This window comes from Tauraco erythrolophus, chromosome 9, assembly GCF_009769465.1.
Source record: "Tauraco erythrolophus isolate bTauEry1 chromosome 9, bTauEry1.pri, whole genome shotgun sequence".
In the NCBI taxonomy this organism is placed as follows: domain Eukaryota; kingdom Metazoa; phylum Chordata; class Aves; order Musophagiformes; family Musophagidae; genus Tauraco; species Tauraco erythrolophus.
The window spans coordinates 16,876,165-16,898,206 of record NC_141473.1 but is presented as its reverse complement, the minus strand read 5'-3'; the positions used below and the strand labels follow the sequence as shown (position 1 = coordinate 16,898,206).

At 40.2% G+C, this 22,042-nt stretch overlaps 1 protein-coding gene across 1 annotated transcript in view; it reads right to left on the bottom strand.

The window, feature by feature from the left end:
* Nucleotides 1-2,602, bottom strand: part of LOC104378168 (adhesion G protein-coupled receptor A3-like) — a 293,441-nt gene extending 290,839 nt beyond the window's left edge. The window contains exon 1 of the mRNA XM_086616497.1: nucleotides 2,382-2,602. Coding sequence (XP_086472623.1) covers nucleotides 2,382-2,602 — 221 coding nt within the window. The remainder of the gene's footprint in view (nucleotides 1-2,381) is intronic.
* Between the last annotated feature and the right edge of the window lie 19,440 nt (nucleotides 2,603-22,042).

Genomic DNA, 22,042 nt, shown 5'->3' with positions numbered 1-22,042 from the left:
CCAAAAGAAAGTAGCACTAGAGAAGCAGCTTCTCTATATAGCAAATATATATATATTAGAAGATTACTTAATCTGGCCCCCAAAAAAACAAACTGTTTGTTACATTGTTTTATTGAAGTGTTACTGCATCTGAACACACATTCCTTTATTCACCTCTATATTTCTTAATTGTTAAAGCAATCCAAAAGGCTATATTCCATATGTTAAAGCTCTCTTTCTCTCTGTGGGCCCATAAAACTGAATGGAAGCAGGCAGTGTCTACTAGAATATTCTCTTTAAATAAAGCCTTCCATGCAGCTACAAAAACAAATGTAAGAGTGCTAGTATTTGAGCTTTTTATCATTATTTTCTGCAGCTGGCCAAATCTCACAAGTGTAATCTAATCCATCAAAAACAGTTTCTCCTGGAAAAATCTTTGACACATTCAATCAAATTGTCATCTTTATGTTCCAGCTACTGAAAATTATTATGTCCCTAACACAGAATTTGAACTTTTCCCTTTCTATGTTCAAGATTTAGCCTTAAATTTACTCATTGAGAAGAAGAAAAACACCCTGACGAGACAGATATTAAGAGGAAAGGGGTAATTTCAGGTGATACAAGTGAAATACAATAAAAAACAATGGTTTATATGTTTTATGTCAACTAAGGACAGCTAATCAGATCTCAGGTCAACGGCTATTTGTAATTAAGTTTAAAAAAACTAACATGTTATTGCTCTACTAAGTGTGAGCAAATGTTACCTGAAATGCACGTTTAGGGTGACAGCATCAAGTTTGCTTCTGGTGCCTTAAATCATATGTCTAAGTGATCAAATCTTCCCACCGACCACTTCAAATGCAACACCTCCCTCATTCATCTTTTCTCACTTCTGTTTCCAATTCAATTTCTTTTCATTACAGCAAATACATACTTCTGGTGATCTTGTGGTCAGCTGGATTCATCTACTGGTACGTACCTCGTCAAAAGAAAAGTTTCTTAAAAAAAACCCTCTCTAAATCTATGCTTAAGAAGAAAAATATTTGTAGATATGCTGAGCATGAGAGTTTCTACAGATCTTTAAGGAATGGAGGAAAAAAGGTTTCTGCTTGCCCAAGATGCTGACATTTTATACTTTTTGAGCAGTACAAACTATATATCCAGCCATATAAACTACAAAAGTAGCAGTGAATTTATCATCTAGGTCAAAACTTATGTTGACGCAATAACCTTATTGTAAACCAGCCTATTAAAATCCAGCAGGAAGCGTAGTTATTATGTCTATTAACAAGCAAAATTTTCCCAAAAGAATAACCAGTGTACAGCTAATCAGCATCAAGTCACTCACCAGTTATAGCTAACACTGAACTGAAGCGTATGCAGCACATCTGTACACTTATAAGTACAAGCTCCCCAGATGTTATAAATTACTATCTTTATCAGTTGTCTCCTAAAAGTGTTGACTTGAAAGAAAACGCAGTGAACAGTGGAGATGTTCACAGCAGGAATTGTCAACAGAACTAAATTCAACAGTAAAAGATCTGTTGATATGTGCATGATCTAAAGGGTAAATGTCACAGAGCTATTGCTGCTTGGGTCCATTACAGGGACATTACTTTCACCTATACTTGATGACACAGTTACAAAAAGTTCTACTACTTTACTTACAATACATGCCATTTATTCAGGTTTAGCTTAGTGCAACAGGCAACATCATAACCTATTTCCAAGTCACTTGAGGAAAAAGGAGGAAAAAAAAAAAAAAAGCAGAACACCAAACTGTGAGTCACTTTCAATTACCAGACAACTCAGAACAACATTGGAGATTTGGTCGTTTCAAATGGCTGTTTACAAACTCTCGTTAAAAAAGGAAACACCAAATTCCAAACTTTATTTAGAGGAGACGAGAGAGAAGGGGAAAAACAATTAACACAGAACTTCAGAGAGCAGCTTGCCATTACAGATACCGCTCATGTATTGCCCGGAAAGTTCGAGCCCATCCCGTGGCTGGCGGAAAGGTGCACCGGCGAGCTCCATCAGCTCCGCCACCACTGACACTTCCCAAACCACCATAGACGGCAGCGTGCAACTTACATCACAGCAAGCCCAGCTTCCCCAGCTCGACCAAAACGCCAGCAGGAGTTTCCAAACTGACAACACGAAAACCCCAAACTCTCTTGTACTGTTTAAAAGCCGGGCCAGGTTTACTGTCGGCGCGGAGCGGTTCTGCCCGCTCCCGCGGCAGCGGGCACGGCCGCACCGAGGGGTCCCCCCGCGCCCCGGGCTGCGCCTCCCCCAACACACCCCGCTCTCCTTCGGCGCACCCTCCGCCAGCGCCTCCCGCGGGGGGAATCCCGGGGCGGCCGCCACCAGGTGCGCGCTGCCCCGCGGGCCGTACTCACAGGGACACGGTGCGGTTGGGCAGCACGGCGGGCTGCAAAGTTTCCACCAAGTCGCCGCCGCTGCAGACCACTTTGATGCGGAGGGCCGGGCGGCCGGGTCCCTTGGAGCGCTCGGCGGCGCAGAGGCAGCGGTCCACGATGAGGTCGGGGCAGTTCCTGCTGCCCCCGCACAGCCCCAGCACGGCGGCCACCAGGCAGAGGCGGCGGCACAGCCCGCGCATGCTGAGCCAGCGAGCGAGCCGCCAGCTGCCGCGCCCGCCGCTCCGCGCCGCGCATGGCACGCGCCCGCCGCGCCGCGCCGCTCCGCGCCCGCCGCGGTCCCCTCCACGCCTCCTGCGCCCACCCCGCCCCGCCGCGCCTCTCGCTGCGGCCGGCTCCGCTCCGAGGGACCCCCCCCTCCCTCCCTTCCTTCTCCTCCTCCTCCTCCTCCTCCGAGGAGCCGCCGCTCCTTTCCTGCCGCAGCCCGTGCAGCGGCGGCGCTGGGCGGACCCCGCGGCGCGCAACGGGCCCCCTCCTCCTGCCGCCGCCCGCCACCCACCGGGTGCGACCCCCACACACACCGGCAGGGTCCGGGGCCGCCCCCGCGCCCCGCTAGCAGCCGCAGCCCCGGGGAGTTGCCTGCGCGGCTGCTACCTGCGCTGGCCGCGTTGCTTTCCGCCCGCCTTGGGTGTCCGGTAATCGGGGGGAGAACAGACAGATGCGCCAAGGACGAGCTGCAGTGCAAAGCGGGTGCGACCAGCCTAGGCATAGGTTGGAAAATCAGGAGCTGGAAAAATTATACAGGTTGTGAATCTAGTTTTGAAAATAGCCATTTTTGCTACTGCTCTTGAGAAACGTGTGTGTGCTGTTTACACCTATGGTGGGGGGAAAGGAGTTTCAGGCCACGGGCAAAGGTCAGCGTAGACCAAGGGACAGGACGGTCCTCCAGCCAGCTCTGTGCAGACAGGCCGCTGCTGTCAGAGAGAGTCCGTGCAGTTAGCTGACTTCAGGCACCTAGCTAACGCAGTGAACGTGACCTAAATCAAAGGTTTGATCAGTAGTCAAAGGCTGCTTCATCATACAGGTCAACGAGCAGATTTCCTTCTTTTCTAGTTGTGTTTGTGCATTGCTTATGGCACTCGGTGGCTTTGGAGCATTCTCTATAGTATTTCATGATATGGTTAGTAGCTCTTAGGCTAGATTTTCAGCGTCAACTGCAAGCTACTCTGTTGTGGTTTTTTTTTCTGAAAGTGAACAAAAAAACCCAAATTTGTAACGGAGACTTCCACTCCTTTTTCAATGGGCTTTTACAAAAAGAGCATGTTCCTTGCCTTCTCTTGCTCAATGGAGACTCACAATGCACATTTTCACTGCAGGACCTAGGCCAAAGTTAGTAATAGTCTGCCATGGCTGTAAAGCTATTTTAAGTAACTACGAGTTTTTTTTAAAACAATATTGTATTATGGTCCCTTAGGGAAGATTTGTCTTGCACATTTACAATGCCTGTTATCGGTGTGTTCCGATACCTAATTGGAGCCTTTAGGCACTAAGTTTATTAATAAGTGATAGAAAGGTTAGCTCCCTTGTGAAATTCAGGCTAATAGGAACTTTCTCAGGAACAATTTTTTTCTTTACTTACAGTTTTTGATTTAAAGAATCATAAATATTACAACCTCTGTCGTTTTATTTTTAAAAGCAAAGTTGTGTAAGGCTTGCTGGCAGACAGCAAAATGGACTGTGTTACATGAGACCACTCAACATTGTAGTGGTTGCATGCTGTTCTTTGTCATAAAGAAACCCTATGTAGCATTCAAATTTGCAAATGCTTTTTTAGCTTTGAAAAATTCTGTCTCATCCATACTGGTTTTGAAAGCAAAGTGGAGAACACACATTTATTGAGATGTAGCATAGATTTCATTCAGTGTTAAACTTACTGAGAAGAAATTTAATTTTTCAGTTCAACTCAGCTCTAAACACATGCTAACAGAATTTTAACAGTCTTTCTAACTCACTGATCCTGAAAGTTTTTTTTAAAATGTTGTTTTATTAAGGAACAAGAAGGTTACAGTCACATAGAAGCCATCTATCATATTCTACAGTAAAGGTAGAAAAGGTGGTGTTTATAACATTAGAGGTAAAAAATAAGGGGAGATGCCTCTCCATTTCCCAGTATATCTGATCCTCTTTTTTCTCTTGCTTTATTACAAGTAAAGAAACAAAAATCTCTAGTCATCTTCCTCCTCCTTCCCTGCCATCTTCAAATATGAAGTCAAATTTTTACAATGACTGAAAAGCACAGATGATGGTTCCTGCTCTGAGCTCTCACAGTCTAACCAGGTCTAATTGAAAAAGGGACTTGGGCACCTACAGAGTACTGCTTCAGTTGTTACCAGCCAGCACAGCAGAACATTTAGTGTTGGCGGTACTTACCTGTTTCTCCAGACTTGGGAAGATGCAACTTCAACCCACTCATGATATACAAACAACTGAATTTCCTGTGTCTTGGGAAGGTGGTATAATCCCAGATTCCCTTGTAAAATGAGAAGGAAAAACATTGTGGCACTGCAGATTGAAAAGCAGCCAATGTTGCTCTATGTTTGGGTTCCAAAACTGCCAGTTTTAGAAAAACTGTGTGCCTACAGCTTGGGTGCCTTTGGACACTTACACAGCAGATAGCGTACCATAGGGCATGAGCTCCTTAGCTGGGTTTTGGTGCTTGTAAAAAGAGAATTATGAGTTTATAGTGTATATTAAAGTCAAAGATACTTGAAGAATTTGAGTGTCTCTGCTGTTAAGTAGAACTGAGTGAGGATTTTTTGATTTGTAGTTGACCTTGGACCCTTCAATTTCTCCTAACTCTTTAAATCTTGCCTAAGGTTATTGCACACATATATTAGAAGGAACGCACTGTAGGATCTCCCTCCTTACAATTTTCTCTCTTGCTTTGGTCAGCAACCAGAACGTGATGTGTGCTGGTCTCCTTTTACCCACAGAGCCAACTAGGAGAACTTAAGAAACATTTAAGGAGTCCTAGAATGCCAAGTCCTGCTCAGATGAACTTCCTGGCAGACAGAAGCAAGACCAGAGATTCACTCAATATATGAAATATTTTCTAATTTTAATAATTTATTTACAGTTTAAATCTTGCTTTAGTTATTTGATTAAATCATAGAAGTGAAGGATACATTTTCTTAGATCAGGGAAGTAAGAAAATGACTATGTATGAGTATTTTCTTTGTATTTTTGTTTCTGTCCATCAAAAGTCTTAAGGATTTTTAGTAGATCTGTCCAGGTATGCATACATCATGACCTTACAACAGTACTTGAAAGAGTAATTTTATCCTCTGCCTGCGTGTGTAAGCATTTAAAAATAAATATAAATAAATTTAGGAAGATAATCCTAAAATGGTATTGCCCTGAATGAATATGAACAAAAGGAATCAGAGGTTAGAGACACAGGTGATTCATTAAACTACAGGTTTACATTACTTTTAGATCATGTTCCCAAGCACAAAACAGCAGCAGCACCTGCTTAGCATCACAGGACATTACACAGCAATTAAGTAACAAGAATGTGTTATACAATAATAGGAAATGTGGGGAGGCAGAATGTAAATAAGTCAATTTGAATTTTGTCAGGATTTCAAAATTGTATGTTAGTATTGGAACAAAGCCATGGAAACTTTAATAACCACAAACCATCAGGGCTTTTGTTTTATTTCTTATCCAGAAGTTGGCACTATATCAGCCCTCTAATTCCTTGAATGTTGACCCTTTATTGATAGTTGTGAAACAATGAATCATTCACCCCATTTCCTCCAGTGCTTTGGTATCCCAACACTCTTACCCCATCATGACTGCTGCTCATCGCTTCAGCAAAGCACTATGTTACGTCTGTGAGCTTTTGCAATTAAATGATTAAAAAAACAAGCCTAGAAGAGATTTGGCATAGAAAAAGGATGGGTAAAGTAGCTGGGAGAAAAACAATCCAGAGCACATTTCCAGTGGGACATTTGGAATTCTGTGAAAAGATGTTATTTGAAAGGTGATAGAGGAAAAAAGCAGAATGGATAAAAACACACAGTACACCATTCATGAAGAAAGTACCCAATAACTTTTAGCCTCACACGCAGAGAACTAATATGTCAGTATTAGAGATGGAATAGTCCTGGTCCATATAGCTCATATACGTCACTGACGATATCAAAACAAAAGATAATAAAACAATAAAAGCAAAGTTGCTAGAATTAGTTGAATAAAACTGGGTGCAGAAACAGACTCTCAGCAAAATGGTCCTGAACATATTTAACGGAGTAATCTTTTAAGGAAATGCGGAAACTGAGTCATTCAGAACTGGAGTAATCAGAGCAGGGAATCATGTGCCATAGGGAACAATGCTGTGTTAGAAAGAACTAACAAAACAGGATTTCCATTTCTGCTATTCTGTATCAGCACAATCAGAAACACGTCTGTGTTGTTTTTATGTTAAGAAATTATAAAGTAAGAAACCCTCAAATATCATTGTGTTGTTTTCCCTCCACTTAAATTTTGCATCATAGTCACAGTCATAAATATAATATTGTACCTGAAATCAAAATGGGTTTGAACACTTCTGTCCTTGCAGGGTGACAGGTTTCCAAAAAGTTGCATTGACCTTTCCATTGAAATAAGGAGGTCCTTGAAGCTAGAGACCTCTTATTAAAAAAATGTGGCTTTGTTCTGTAGCAGAGCAGAGACCAATGTAAAATTCTATTAGAAACTGGGAATGTAGTTCTGAATTTATACACAAATAATAATAAGCTATCGGCGGGGAGTAGAATAATTATCACAAAACTATCAACAGTGAAATAAATAACATTTGGAGGAAAAAAAACTAGAGCATTAGCTGTTTCTCAATGCTGAGCCAAGTTTTTTCCCAATGAATACTTCAGAGTTATTGCCAAATAATATAAACTCCCCTCCCCAAAAATAATCATACCGATGTGGGAGTATATGTCAGTGCAAATTTCTGATGACCACCAAATGCATCTCCAACTGTTACGAAGCCCCTCAGCTGCCTCTCAGAACAGATTGAAATTGTTCAGAAATGCTATTAATGGCACATATTTTTTAATGTTCTAGCCCTCATCTCTTCATGCTGTTTTATTTACTTGCACAGTAGCAGAAGGATAACAGTTTTGCATGGTCAGCCACAGAAGCAGCTTTTTTTTTTAACTTTGTACCTTCTGAGGTCTCACATGGAGTAAGGTTCAAACTGCAAAACTGCACTGAAAATTGAAACGCTGTCCTGCAGAAGGCAGAGCAGAGAGTACAGAGGGGACAGCAGCTGCCTTCTGTCCCACAGGCCCAGGCACCTATTCCTGCAGTAATGTGGGGCTTTCAGGAGAGCCACCCTGTTTCTCTCACATGTGGTTTTAAGATGGACTGGGAGGACTTATTTTTGGATGTTGATGTACACATGCCAGTGCTTCTCAGTGTTGTTCGTTCCTAAGACGTTCCCAGTGACTTACCAGCATGCCTTGTATCAGAGAAAAAGGGAGAGAAAGCCAAGAAAAACCTAGCACTCTAAAAATTGAGTATTTTTCTGGTAGGGACTTATTTCAAGCTTTATTTACCTGTCATACTAAAATGCTTTTTCTCTCTCTGTCTTCTCCCTGCATAAAGAAGGTCAAATGAGTCTTTTCCACACCTTCCTGAATTGTGAAGATCTCTTAATACCTTCCTTTGTACTCCTAGAAGTGGCAGATTCGGTACTCCCTTCATCGTGGAAGAGAAATGAAATGTTAAGTGGATATTCTAAGGTCAGGAAGATGACAATGATCATAGACATAAATAACAAAAGCAATACCTATTTGTGCAACTTCATTATTGGCTTTTGAGTACACTTTATAGTCGTTGTTAAAAGAGTTCAGGTTTGAAGCACAGTCAGAGAATGCCAGAAAGTCTGATGTCAGAAAGGAGCTCTGGACTTCATCTGGTCCCAGTCTCCAGTTAAAACAGTGACAGCTTCAAAAGCACGTTTGGTTGCTCAGGTCTTGTCCAGTGACCTTTCGAATCATCACATAGATGGGGATTTCACAGCCTCTGGGCCCCGCTCCAGTGTTTGGCCATCCTTGCTGCAAAGAATTATTTTCCTTAGCTCTTAAAATAATTCCCCTAGCTACAAATTATATCTGTTCCCTCTTTTTCTTTTGCTGTGTACCTCTGGGGCAAAAAAAAAAAAAGCGCAAGCCTAGCTGCCATCTTCTCTTCGACTACCCGTTAGAAAATTGAAGACAGCATTAAGATCCCTCCATTAAGACCTGCCTGATCTCCAGGCAGAACAAAACCCCGCTCTCTTCCCTCTCCCTTATGTGTCAGGTGCTCTACCCCTCTAGCAATCTCACTGACACGCCAATGAATTAAAGTCAGTTTATCCATGTCTTTTTTGTATGACTGTACCATCTTGTGACAATATATGAATGCTGCAAAATAAAAGTAGTTATTACTCTGTTATTTCCCTTCTTAATCAACTTAATGGCAAGGACATTCAACAAATTTCTGGGTTACTTTCTACCACGCATGCAGTGAATTAAAATGACGTATTAACCTAACCTGTATTTCACTGCTTGCTGTTTTATTAACTTATAGCAGAAAACGGAAGATATTTATAATCTGAAAGACAACGATTAAACCAAGAATCTGATTATACAATAGGTGCTTAAGATAGTCAAATGTTGCATTGCCTATTACATTTTGTCCTTGTCACTCAGTTACGTGGAATCCCGTTTGAATGCCAAGGATACTACTACAGAGATTTCATGCATGGCTAGTGGTTCTAGTAATGAACTTTGGTTTTCAATGGCCAATTGAAAACATAGGGAAAACTAATGCCAAAGACTAAATGAGAAGTCTTTTTAGAAGAATTTATCCATGAAGAGAGTTTTAAAAAATAAACTACACCATGGCTTGAACTGATTTTGTAGAGGATTTAAGTAGATTCATATTTTGTAGCCAAGTTCGAAAGTCCATTGACAGAAGCCCTAGCATGAAAAGCCAACAAATCCAATTACCACTAACAGCTGTGCAACAATTCTACTAATATCAATAATCCCTCAGTCCAACTTAATTCTAACACGCTTCCCTCTTTCACTAAATTCCTTCTGTCAAAACAAATTTGTCTGTTGCCTTACAAGCAGAAAGTCGCATCTATGATTTTCCATCTGCATATTCCCATTTTCCTTTCATTTACCACTTCAAGCCACTTGAAATTGTGTCTGTCACTCTTACATGCTATTTATTTCAAATTCCATTGGAGACCATGTTTTCCTCAAAGTATTCTCTTCCCAACCTTCCCTTCTATCAGTTGGATGACTTCTTCCCTCTGTTTCTAAAGTCTTTTAGTTTGTCAGTAATTCTTGAGTTTGCTTTTACACTGTCTATGCATTCTTGGAGTACTGGAGTGATGCCTTGGTCTCCTCATGCAAAAACATCAAGAATAATGCATCTTCTCTGTAATATTTTAGTCACCATCCTGTTTTTTAAGAAGTATTATTCCCTTTTATATTATTTGTCTTGGTACTTTAAGAAAGGAAAACCTTTAGTATTAAAAGAAATCAAAGTACTATATAGAACTACAGTACTATGTACAGCAACAGCATCAAATGTCAACCAAAAAAAAAACACTTAAAAGAAGTAGTATCACATACATGGAAAATAAAAAGCATATGTATTTTCAGATCTTAATTGCTGTTAAGCATAGCATAGATGATTCGTAAAAACATTATCGATTTTAAAGGGCCCCACCTACATCTGAATCTTATGATATCAGGACTAGATACTGAGAATGTATCTGTTGCCTAAAAACTCAGAAATGCTAATATCCAAAAAGCTCACTGTGAAAACAATTTCACCAAAAATAATCCTCCTAAAGCTCTCTAAAATGGTGTGATAAAGAATATTAGAAAGCGTTTAAGAATCTGTGATTAAAAATTCATAAACATACTACTTTAATAAGGATAATATTCAGGAAAATAAAATGACTGGCAAAGATCACAAAAATTATTTGTTTCTCATTTGTAAAGTTCTGTGCCACACAGGTATTAACTAGTATCAGACGCTAAACCTGCCACAAAACAAGTTGGTGAGGGCTGTTTTTTAAACGCAGACTTCTAGCTCCTGAGAATCACTAAAAAGCTGTTATTCTTTATTCTTTTCTTGTAAAATGTACCGTTTTCCCACTCTATTTCCTAACCTCCTCTCTTAATATGCAAGCGCATTTGGAATACTGAATCACACTCCAGAATGGCAGCAATTGGTATGCATACGGTGTTAATTGAGTCAGGAAACATTCCTTACCAGATGGATATGGATTTTCGTGAATGCATAATGGCCCTTTAAGAAGCTTAATAGAAAAGTATGAAACCTTTTACAAACAGCATTCCAAAGCAAGATTGCCAAAAGCAAGTGCACATAAATAGCTCAGATAATTGGAGCCGTATTCCTGCACCCATCCCCAGCAACAGAGAGGGGCTGCTGACCACGCACCGTGGTTTGTATCAGCTTCCTGGTCTGGGTTGATCCCTAAGTTGCCCTCATCTTCTTTCAAACACCAGAAATTTAGGGTTTGTCCTCTGCCAGAGCTTTAGCATTTGTTAGTCGCTGAACATAGCTTCCCGCTTTCCCCGTATGAGTAGATTCCACTAAATCCTGCGCTTGCTACAGAAGCAGCTACAGGCTGGTGCAGAGATCTGGGCCCGCCGTGCTGGACACGGTGCCTTCTCCATGCACAGAGAGCCCTGTCCCCAGACCAAAAATTAGGGGAAGAGGAGATGAAATCCAGCAGGACAGTGGTAACACGAGGAACAGGACTCAGGCACCTCAATTTTACGTTCTTCTCTGGGGCAAGGGGCACAGCTGCTTTCTGATACTATTGAACATTGTAATAGGAGTTTTGACGAGTCTCCTGTAAAGAGCCATCAACATAATACTATTCATTATCTGTTTTCTTTATCTACATTTTCAAAAACATGTGTATGGCATATGTTTCTCATCGTTGACTATGACCTTTGTTTATTTATAGTTTTAAAAACTCTGACTACTGCCAGACACTATTAAAAAATAAACATTTTTAATTGTTTTCATGTTTTATCCTCCCCTCCCCTTTCCACTCAAGTCTGACAGGATGAAACATTGTTTTTGCTTGGGATAGAGCTACTTCTGCTGAGAGAAGAAAGAGGACTAGAAGGAAGTTGTATACATATTATTAGAATAGTTATATATTCAACAGTCTGGAGACAAAGCAAACTACCATCTCCCAGCCCCCTTTGATATAGGTCTCCCCATTCCCAGGATCTATCTTCAGCTGAGGGGGCAGAAATGAGAACTGAGTTGCTCTCCTGCCTTTAGCCCAGACAAACCTAGCTCTTTCTTCCTGGCAACACAACTTCAACATAAGAGGCCGTCTTCATTTCCCATATAAACGAATAGCTGGACTGTCCAGTGCAAGGTGGGTTTTTGTTTCCTCAGGCAGAGAAAAAGCCTTCAGCATCCAAAATGAATTGCTTTAACAACTGGAATAAAAGATGAAAATGTCACAACTGTGCCATACCTCTTTTAACCTTCTATTCATCATTTGTGGTTTTGTCTTTGGAAACAGACACTTTTGGTCTGGTGGGGTTTTTTTTTTGCGTGGATTTAAGAATCTGATTCCAAACCTAGGCAAAATGGGTACAAAATACCAGGGAAAAGTTAAAACACAACTTTGTCAGTCTTTCTGATCAGCTGGCTTTTGTGGTTCATCATTAAGATCAGTCTTTTCTGGAAACCTGATTTTGGGGTACAAAGCCATGTTTGGGGAACTGATATGCCTCCTTGGCACCATAGGTTTTACTGCATGAAGTTCACCACTCTAATAGGATTGCAGTGTACCAGGCAGTATACTGGTGAACAGGATAGACATACATTAATTAAAGGTACTCCTAAATCTCCTGAAATATTATCTACAAATTCTTGGTGTACCTACCAAAAGCAGTAAGTACTAGATTTTGACATCTGACATACCTCATTTTCTGAAGTAGGCTTCTGCTTTGTTTCTTAGTCAATAGTAAGGACACTGGTTTAGAGGAATCCACTAGGCTGAATCGGTTTCCCAATGTGAATGGGAGTAGATCATACTATGCGTCTCAGTTTTCCTTCCTTCCATTATTCTGCCATTTGCCTTTTCTAAATTAAACTTCTTTAAGCAAACCCATTCCTTTGTAGATCTCTGTACACTGCCTGGCACAAGGGACCCCAAACAGAGCTGGTACCCTTCAGCAGGGGCAGTTTTTGTAGAGCAGTGTAGGAGAAGTATCACATAAGATGCTCTGAAGCTGAATACAAAGGACCCCCAAAGAACAACACCCTGATCTTTGGGGCGGGGAGGGGGGATATTTAGGGGCAGCCTGTCAGATAGTGAAGCAGTACAGTCCTAATGGAAAGAGGCTGCTAACGTGCATCTTCTCTGGAAAGATTAATCTCTCGCTTCTGAGAGAAAGAGGGGATAAAAATATTTTCAGCCCTTGGTGAAAATTAAGAGTGAATGAGTGTATGTGTCCGTCTGGGGCAGTGGGGGTGTTCAAAGGGGAGTGGATGGAAGTTTTTGCATTCCTCCTGACATGTCTGGGGAGCAGGTAGAAAACAGGGAGGGAATAGTTAAAGACAAAGTGATTACATGTTGTTTCTTTGCCCAGTTTTGTTCTATTTGGGTGATTACTGGTCTGTCTGTAAACACAAATTCCTTCTGAATATATCCATTTATTTTCTTGCTCCTTTTCTGCTCTCTATGCTAGATCACTTCATAGAAGAGGCTGCAAGTGGAATTTCTAATTTCTTCTCTCCTTTGCTACCTGTCTGTAGCTAGGTCTTGACAACAGAAGTAAGTGAAACCAGCCTTCACTGCAGGTAGAAAAGTCAAAGTCCATCACCTAAATTAGTGATTCATGATTCAGAGATTTGTTCCTCCATCTTCTCAGTAAATTTGCGGACGACACCAAGCTGGGAGGCTGTGTCGATCTGCTCGAGGGTAGGGAGGCCCTTCAGAGGGATTTGAACAGACTGGATCGTTGGGCTGAGGCCAATGGCATGAGCTTTAATAAGGCCAAGTGCAGAGTCCTTCACTTGGCGTATAAAAACCCCAAGCATCGCTATAGGCTCGGGGAAGAGTGGCTGGAGAGCTGCCTGGCGGAGAAGGACCTGGGGGTGTTGGTTGACTACCGGCTTGATATGAGCCAGCAGTGTGCCCAGGTGGCCAAAAAGGCCAATGGGATACTGGCGTGTATCAAGAATAGTGTGACCAGCAGGAGCAGGGAAGTGATCCTGCCCCTGTACTCGGCACTGGTGAGGCCGCACCTGGAATATTGTGTCCAGTTTTGGGCCCCTCGCTTTAAGAGAGATATTGAGCTCCTGGAGCGGGTCCAAAGAAGGGCCACTAAACTGGTCAAGGGGCTGGAAAATAAAACTTATGAAGAGAGGCTGAGGGAGTTGGGGCTGTTTAGCCTGGAGAAGAGGAGGCTGAGGGGAGACCTGATTACGGCCTATAAATACTTGAGAAAAGATGGTGGGGAGGTAGGCGAAGGACTCTTTACATTAGTGATGGGTGATAGAACAAGAGGAAATGGGCATAAGCTTAGTCAGGGGAGATTCAGGTTGGATGTTAGGAAGTATTTCTTCTCTGAAAGGGTTGTCAGCCACTGGAATAGGCTGCCCAGGGAGGTGGTTGAGTCCCCATCCCTGGATGTGTTTAAGAATAGGGTGGATGATCTACTTGAGGATATGGTTTAATGGGGATTAGGGATGGTTGGACTCGATGATCTCTAAGGTCTTTTCCAACCTAGAAATCTATGAATCTATGAATCTTATTTCAGCAGGCGGCCATACAGCACGTGGTACAATGCCAAAGCATTCCCTGCTGGGACAGCAGTTACGCAGTGCTGATATACCCAGCCTTGTCTGTGCTGACTGGAAAGGTACAATCACTCCTCAACAGGAAGAGTGATGGAAAATTTGACTGCAGAAATTTCCAGCCGATGGTACCCTCAGCACCGTTGTGCTTGGGAAGTGCTGCTGTGTTGAGGTCATAGACAAATTCTGAATTTCCAGAGAAACTGCAAAAATCAGGCTTCTCCATTTGCTGATGCTGCTGTTCACACTTCCTGTCTCCAACATACTGAATGGGTGTTCTGGATCACATGCAGCTCGTGAACCATGGCCAGCCACACGGCTGAATGCAGCCTCCTGCCTCTCTGTTTGCAGAGGAGTAAAACCTTGCTTTCATCTCCTGACTATACCATCATCTCAAAAATAATAATTCATAACCCCAATTCATAATCCAGAATTACTACTGGGTATTTAGATCCCCCAGACAAATAAAATATCGCAAAGTTATGGTATAATTTAAATTACTGACAGTATTTCCACTGAAATATATAGCCAGGCTTTCACTCGATAAATCTTGCTGAAATAGCAGAACACTTAGTAATCAGGGATTCCTCTGCTGCTCTGACAGCCTGATCTCCTGCATGAGAGCAACTCCAGGAGTCTCCTGAATTATGCCCTAAACAGAAATAAAATATAAATAACTATTCAGAAAAAGATATCCAACTTTGATTTATGGATTTCCAGTAATGGGAAACCTACTGCTGTCTTTACCAAAATCGACATAAAGGTTCATTACTGCCATTTCTACATAATCCACACCTTGCTTCTATGAGAATTTGCTTAGCTTCAATCTACAGACATTGAATTTTGTTCTACTTCTAATTAATCAATAGGAGAGGTATCTATTTTCAAGACTATTTGTTATAGATTGGAAAAAAAACACCTTTAGTCTGCAGATGATAAAGTAAATGAATTGAACCTCTTGAATTTTTATATGAAGTTTTACATGCTTTTCTCATTCTGGCGATTCCTGTCTAACTATTCCAACATTTTCCTGTAGGAACTGGGAACCTGATATGAAGGCAGTTACACACAAGCTGATACTGCTCCTCCTTGAAACCACACATTTCCGCTAACTTTGGTGCAGGCTTGTAGAAAACATGCTTGAGTGATTAAGCAGATGTTCTAGAAAAATGTCTCCAAAAGAAGCCTGAATGATTAAACCAAAATTAGACTATTGTAAAGCCACTTCATTGTACTTTACTGAACAAGGTAGGCAAATGTTATTTCAGCTCATCCTATCAATACAAATACTGGGTTACATTAACATATGATGTGTACTGGAAAATTTACCAAGTGAAAGAGGAAAGATGGCCAAAAATTGTTCAAGTATAAAGTGAAATAAGTTTTCCCTTTTTAACCGAAATCTGATCTTCCTGTGATACTTCCCTTGCAGGTAGAATTATATAACTGAAGTAAATAATCACATGCCCAGGCTCCGTGTGCGTGTCTCGTTGGGAGGGGTCTACTATTTGTGAGAGACCCCAAAGTATCACGTGTATAATACTTCCATTCTCGTTAGTTGCAAACATATCAAATAGTTACTAACAGCTCTGACTCCTCTTGTAAACAACCTAGAAGTTACACATACTGATTTTTAGAGGCAGGGTAAAAGTTCTTCCACTTTATTTATAGAGGTGGAGAGAGACAAGGATATCCTTTGGACTAATGCAGCTCAAAACTCAGAAAGAGTTTCCTGCTTCCAACTGTGTCACTAGGAAACAGGAAAAGCAAAAAAGACTATTTACCAAAAAAATATTCATCTAGATTGTATATATTATATCAAACTGCTATTACTACTGGCCACTAAAAAAAAAAATCTTAACATCTAGTCTTTCTTGACTTTAGGATATTTATTATCATAGATTTACACTTCTGAAATCATGGTTAACAGCCGAGTTCCTCTGTGTTCAGAGCACATTTATAGGCTAGGAATAGCTATTGCCAGAGGAAATAAGCAAGAGGGTCAGGGGACAAGCAAATTAAAAACAAACCCAAAATAACCCAAGGATGTACTGCTTTGGTAAATATAAACTTGTTTTAAATGTGCTTCTTGCAAAGAGGATGTCTATATTGGATCAATACAAATATATTTATTGAAAGTTACAAGAATCTATGAGGTATTTATTTTCATGTGAAACACAGCCCCAAAATCTGTGAAGGTGACAACGAGACTTAATAATGCATTCCCCACCCCCCAATGTGTGTTAATCCTGATTAATCTCAATTTTAATGATATTTTACAGCCTGAATATTTTAAGTTGTTACCACAACACACAGCAAATCCTTAGCATGGCTGCCAAATTGATCTAATCCTTTATTTCAATTTAAGTAAAACAAAATAGTAGTAGTATTCAATGTTTTCTTCCATTACAAGAAAGAAATCTCCTAGCTATCTTTTGCTGAAGATGCCCAGCTATATTAAGGCTCATTACAAGGATTACTACTTGCTTGCTTTTCAGCACAGGTCATGCAAGTGGTATCAGATGATTTTCAGAAACCGTTTCATTATGTCATTCCTAAAAGTACCACAGTATAAGTAAGCCTGGATGTAGGTGAACTCGGTCCACACACAGTAGAAAGACAAGTCTTATGACGAGTTGTGTGAACTTGTGGTTTTATAAAACAAAACAAAAACACCCCACCCAAACAAACAAAAAAACAAAACACAAAAACCCCCCATTCAAACAAAAAAGAAACAACCACAACAATAAACCACAAACGAACCCTCTCCCCCAAAACACACACCAAAACACTACCACACACAACACAAACAAAAAAAAACCCACCTCACATAGAAAATAGCAGAATTATCTTCTGTAGGAAGTCAGGTGCCAGAAAAAAAAATATTTTTTTTTGCTTAGTTGAGACCTAATCTGGAAGCTTCTGAGAAAGTTTGAAAAAGTCATTATACAGAAACATGACAGTCAGATTACATCTTTCTTGTATTTTCAATTTTAGAGACAAGTACACTGCAACTGCAAGAGTGTCAGATAAGCTCATCTCAATTGAAACTGCTGGACCAAGATTCACCCACAATTTCACAGCTTTGCTGCAGTCTTCCATTCCTTCTCTGTGGATGTGTAGCCTTTCATATTTCAAACAGGTATTTGAAGGCATGTAACTGCCATGAATACTTGGATCCAAGTTCATCCAAAGGGTTGATTCACCTAGCCAGACTTTCAGTATGGTAAAGTATGCTCTAAAATAAGCCAAGTGATCCAACCTGCTTTGAATGGAGTAAGTAAACAGTATTTTCTTATCAGTCTATGCTAGATAAAGAACAAATTCATTTGACATTTAAATTTGCGGGACAAGTAAGTAAACCAATGGTTGACTATAAATACCAATCATGAGTAAGTACAAATATTGTCATAGGTGATAAAATTTTTAAATGGTTATACAGCTAAGCTGTGTTACAACAGTCGACCTTAAAAAATAATACTTTTTTTTAATAATCTCTTCATCTACTCTCCATTTCCCTCCTCTGTCTAAGTACTTGTGTATTCCAGAGAATGGTTTAAGCCTTAGGAATGTGTTTTGAAGCCAATTTTCTTGTCTTTATTTTCATACTGAAAAAAAGTCTACCACTTTTAAAGGACACAACTTGAATGCATTACTTCTCCTCTTGCACAATGGGCATTCTTACTGAAGAACTGGAAATCTTATTAAAGCACTGCCCCCCAAATTAAAACTCTTGCCTGGGTAGCTCCATTACTAACAGAGCATGAGCATGAATTGAACAAATCTTTGCAAGGGGAGCATGAAAGAGTCTGACCTGTCTTCCTCACAGGACATGAGAGTCATCCAGTCATTTCTAAAGGCAGCAGAAAGGTTGAACTCTTTGTTTCTTGCCTTCCCCCCAACCACTTTTCTTTTTCCCCCTTAGAAATTAAGACAGTGGTGATTTTGCTGACATACCAATAGCCTGACGTGGATAAACTCCAGAGCAGAGAAACGTCTTCAAGGAGTGTTAGATGGAAAGGTGGGGTCTGTGCTGGCAAAGGCAGTACAGCCTTGGTGGGGGACCCCATGCTTCAGACTTACACTGAAGTGCAGATTGTGCAGCAGCACCATGCAGTTGTCCTCCTGGGTTTTTTTCAGTCTCTTTCCCAACATGAAGCAAGACATTCAGAATATCCAAGAATTTTCTATAAGTCTGCCAAGGGATGGTCACAATTTAATACAGTTTCACAGGTCATAGGTGTATTTCCCCACACCACTTAGGAACAGATTAAAGAGTGGAGTTTAAAATTAATCCAGCTCTCAACTGAAAAGTCAATGAAATAAAATTGGAGGTATACATTTTCAAACTTGCATGTATTTCCTGAAGTAGATACAGTAGCAAGAATAAAACCATCAAGAGTAGTGATGAAGCATTACTTCTCCCTTTTATGTTTTCTGTGACTGTTTGGAGAAAAGGGTGCATAGAAAAACATAAAGAGTTTTTCCCTTTAGTCTGCATAACATGTGCAATCAATTTTTACCTTATCTCACATGATTTGAATACAATTTGGATTTATGTTATTTTAAAATAACAGCCTTGTCTATGACAGATGTATACCAAACAAACACTCACAACAATCATCAGGGTAGCAGAGGCTTTTCTTTCAAGTGTCAAAATTCTGCAGGATGGTTATGGAAACTGAAGACATCTGATGCTCTTGTTTGTAAGGATTTCTTCACAGGATTACCCAGGGACTAACTCAGAGAAGCCCAGACAGCCCTAGCACATTTAAGATTCAGTCAACAACTTTGTTAAGTTCTGATTTGTCTAATGTCCCAAGGTAGCCTGATGTTCTGCTGGTTACCAGAAATCTCCTTTTAGAGAACAGAACAAAGAAGTCTACTCTATAAAAGACAGAAAAGCAAATGGCTTTTGCCATTTTTTTTGGCAAAAGCACGGGGCCCTCAATGGGAATTAAAATAAATGCTCCATGTCGCTCCACTTAAAGCAAGGAATAAAACTCTGGAAGTAAATCAGTAAGAAGAGCTTGTCCTTTGCCCATCTTTTTACTTATTTGCTCCTTCTCAACAAAATGAATGGTTTCTGAGTATCTAAATTGGTCTGAAGAAAAAAGAAGATATTTATAATGCATGAGGTGTTTATAGTAAAACAGGATTACTGAATACGTAAACATATGGATCATAAATGCACTGTAACTGTGACCAGCAGTCTCCAATACTAACATCCAGAAACTTCAGTACTGCTCCAGGTCGGTTCCTACTGTCCCCATCCCTTTATTTACTAATGCAAACAGCATTAGACACCTTACTCCTGTTTTACTCTACTGGTAAGTAGCTTCATAAGTTCACCTGTTATTTTTAGAAGATTCAATTTTCTATCTTTTTTTTTTTAATAGGGTAACCTTTTAAAGAAACTCAGATCAAGATTCTTCCAAAACAATAAGATTAAAATCTAGCCATTGTAATTTCTGTTCACCTTACCCTTCCCCTCTATTACATCTACTAGCATTAAGTTTCCTTGAATTTGTGCAGGATGTCAAAAGGGAAAGCTTTGTGGTACCACCTAAAAGTAGTTAACTCTTAATGTAAGATAATAAAGTTTATTCCTAATGAAATTTAGAACTACTGATCAGTTGGAGTTCACAAAGTTGCAGAATAACTGGAAAAAACGAAACGGTCAGATTAAGCTGTCTTCTCCAACTTGTCTCCTACTTTCCATATTACCCACAGAGCATATATGCAATTGTATCAGAGCACTGTCAGTTTTCCAATCCAGACTATTAACACCAACGCATAAAATATCACAAACCCAGGAGTTAAAACACTCTGTAAATGCGCTAGCTTCAGAGAGGTGATATTCTGCTGAAGGATATGATGACGAAAATACTTCACCAAGAAATAACTGGCCAATTTGTAGGTGTGAGCTTCCACACTAAATCCTTCTTGAAATAGGTTAAGGCACTTCTTAAAGAAATGTAGGATGAAAGACAGAATTCTTTGTTAATTCTTTGCAGAAAGCTACTTTGAGGGGCACATTCAGGTATTTTACAGTTGAATGTATGAAAGCAACACAGCAGGACTTGAAAGAGCCGCAATCTGTCCCTGGCTTACCAGGGAATCTTGCCACATAGCCTTCCATATCTATGATTTAGTTCCCCTACAGATCGTTGTTTTTGTTAAGTGCTTTGCAATTTACTAGCAAAAAGAAATCAAAGAGTTATTATTTCTATTACATACTTGGTGATTTTAATGCTAATCCTTCTTCCAGTTTGCACGTCGAAGTTCTCATTGATCTCAGCAGAGGCAGGATCAAGGCTTCTGGCGACAATTTTGGGAAGCTTAGGATTTTTCTGATGCTGAGGTAAAAGTTTCCAGCAGGGTTGAGATAGGCCAATCGACATTTGTCAACGAGTCTTTCTACGTGAGTTTTATGATTGAGGCTAATGTTTGGGGTTTTTTTGTTTGGTTTTAGGTTGATGGGGGTTTTTTAACCCATTGCTCTCTCTCTGTAGAAGATGGACAGATTCAGATTTTTATTTCTACCAGTCCAGTGTCCACCACCTGTAGAGGTAGCAACTACTTAAACTACTGTCCTTCAGCTTTCTGAAAACTGTTATTATATATGTTGTCTGCCAGCTAACCCAAACTTATTTTAAAGTGTATCAAGTGATTTCAGAAGCAGGTAATAGTGATTTATTTTAGCTATTCCTTCACTTTCTCAGGCTTTACTCTGTCATTCAGTACTTAGTTGCAAGATCTGTTGTACAAACTACAGCTTGTCTTATACTGTAAAATGGCATTACATTACTTAATTTTGATCCAGCATTGGCATTATACTCTGGTGGAAATCCTAGCTCATTTGGAAAGGACATTTGCCTGGGAGCCACCACTTTCCTTCTGTGGTATAGCACAACGGGTCCTTTTTGATTGTCAGTGACAAAACCCGCAACTTTCCGAGAAATAAATCCTACTTACAAGTGAGTTCAGTTTGCACTAGTCAAGCAGTAGAAGAATAAAAATTAAAGATGCAAGTGTAAAATATCTGAAAAACTAATATGGCCAGATTACAATTAAGCAAATGGATTATTAGAGGTGCGTGTCTCCTAGGATATGCATTGTCGTCTGGCATTCATCGGTAGCACTGCAGATGAGCTGAAGTTGTTAAAGCACTTTGAAACGTCAACAACAGCCAGTGTCATAACTAAGACATAGGTGGGAAATGAAGGGTCGGGAAGAGAAATCATTCAAACTACTGTCTGCTCATTCCAGCAGCTCTCCCTCCTCACGACCCATAGATCTTTAAAATGCCTTGTTTAAATATCCTCAAATTTATTTTTTTTTTTAAAGTTGTCAGCTGGCCACAGACCACACATTCCAGAACTGAAGTAGAAAGGAATGTGAATGGGTGGGTGGGGGAGAGGAAGGAAATCAGATTTAGTATTGAAAACAAGACTAAACTGAGAAGCAGCTGATGTATGCTCAAGCAGTTGCAGTGTGTAAGACTATTTTTGTTCATAGTACATATGTTCAGGAAAATAAGTGGTGAATAGCCATTTACTCCTTTACTTTGAAGGTTTTATTTTAACCCGATCAGTATGGCATAATTTATGAGATAAGAAAGAGAATTAGTAAAAAATTCAGATAAGCTATAGGCTGTCTACAGGTCCAAAAGATGGTTAATATTTTTTATTCAGAATGAAGTAATATCTCAGGAGATACTGAGACTAATTCATTTAACCAAAGGCTAAGCAAGTATA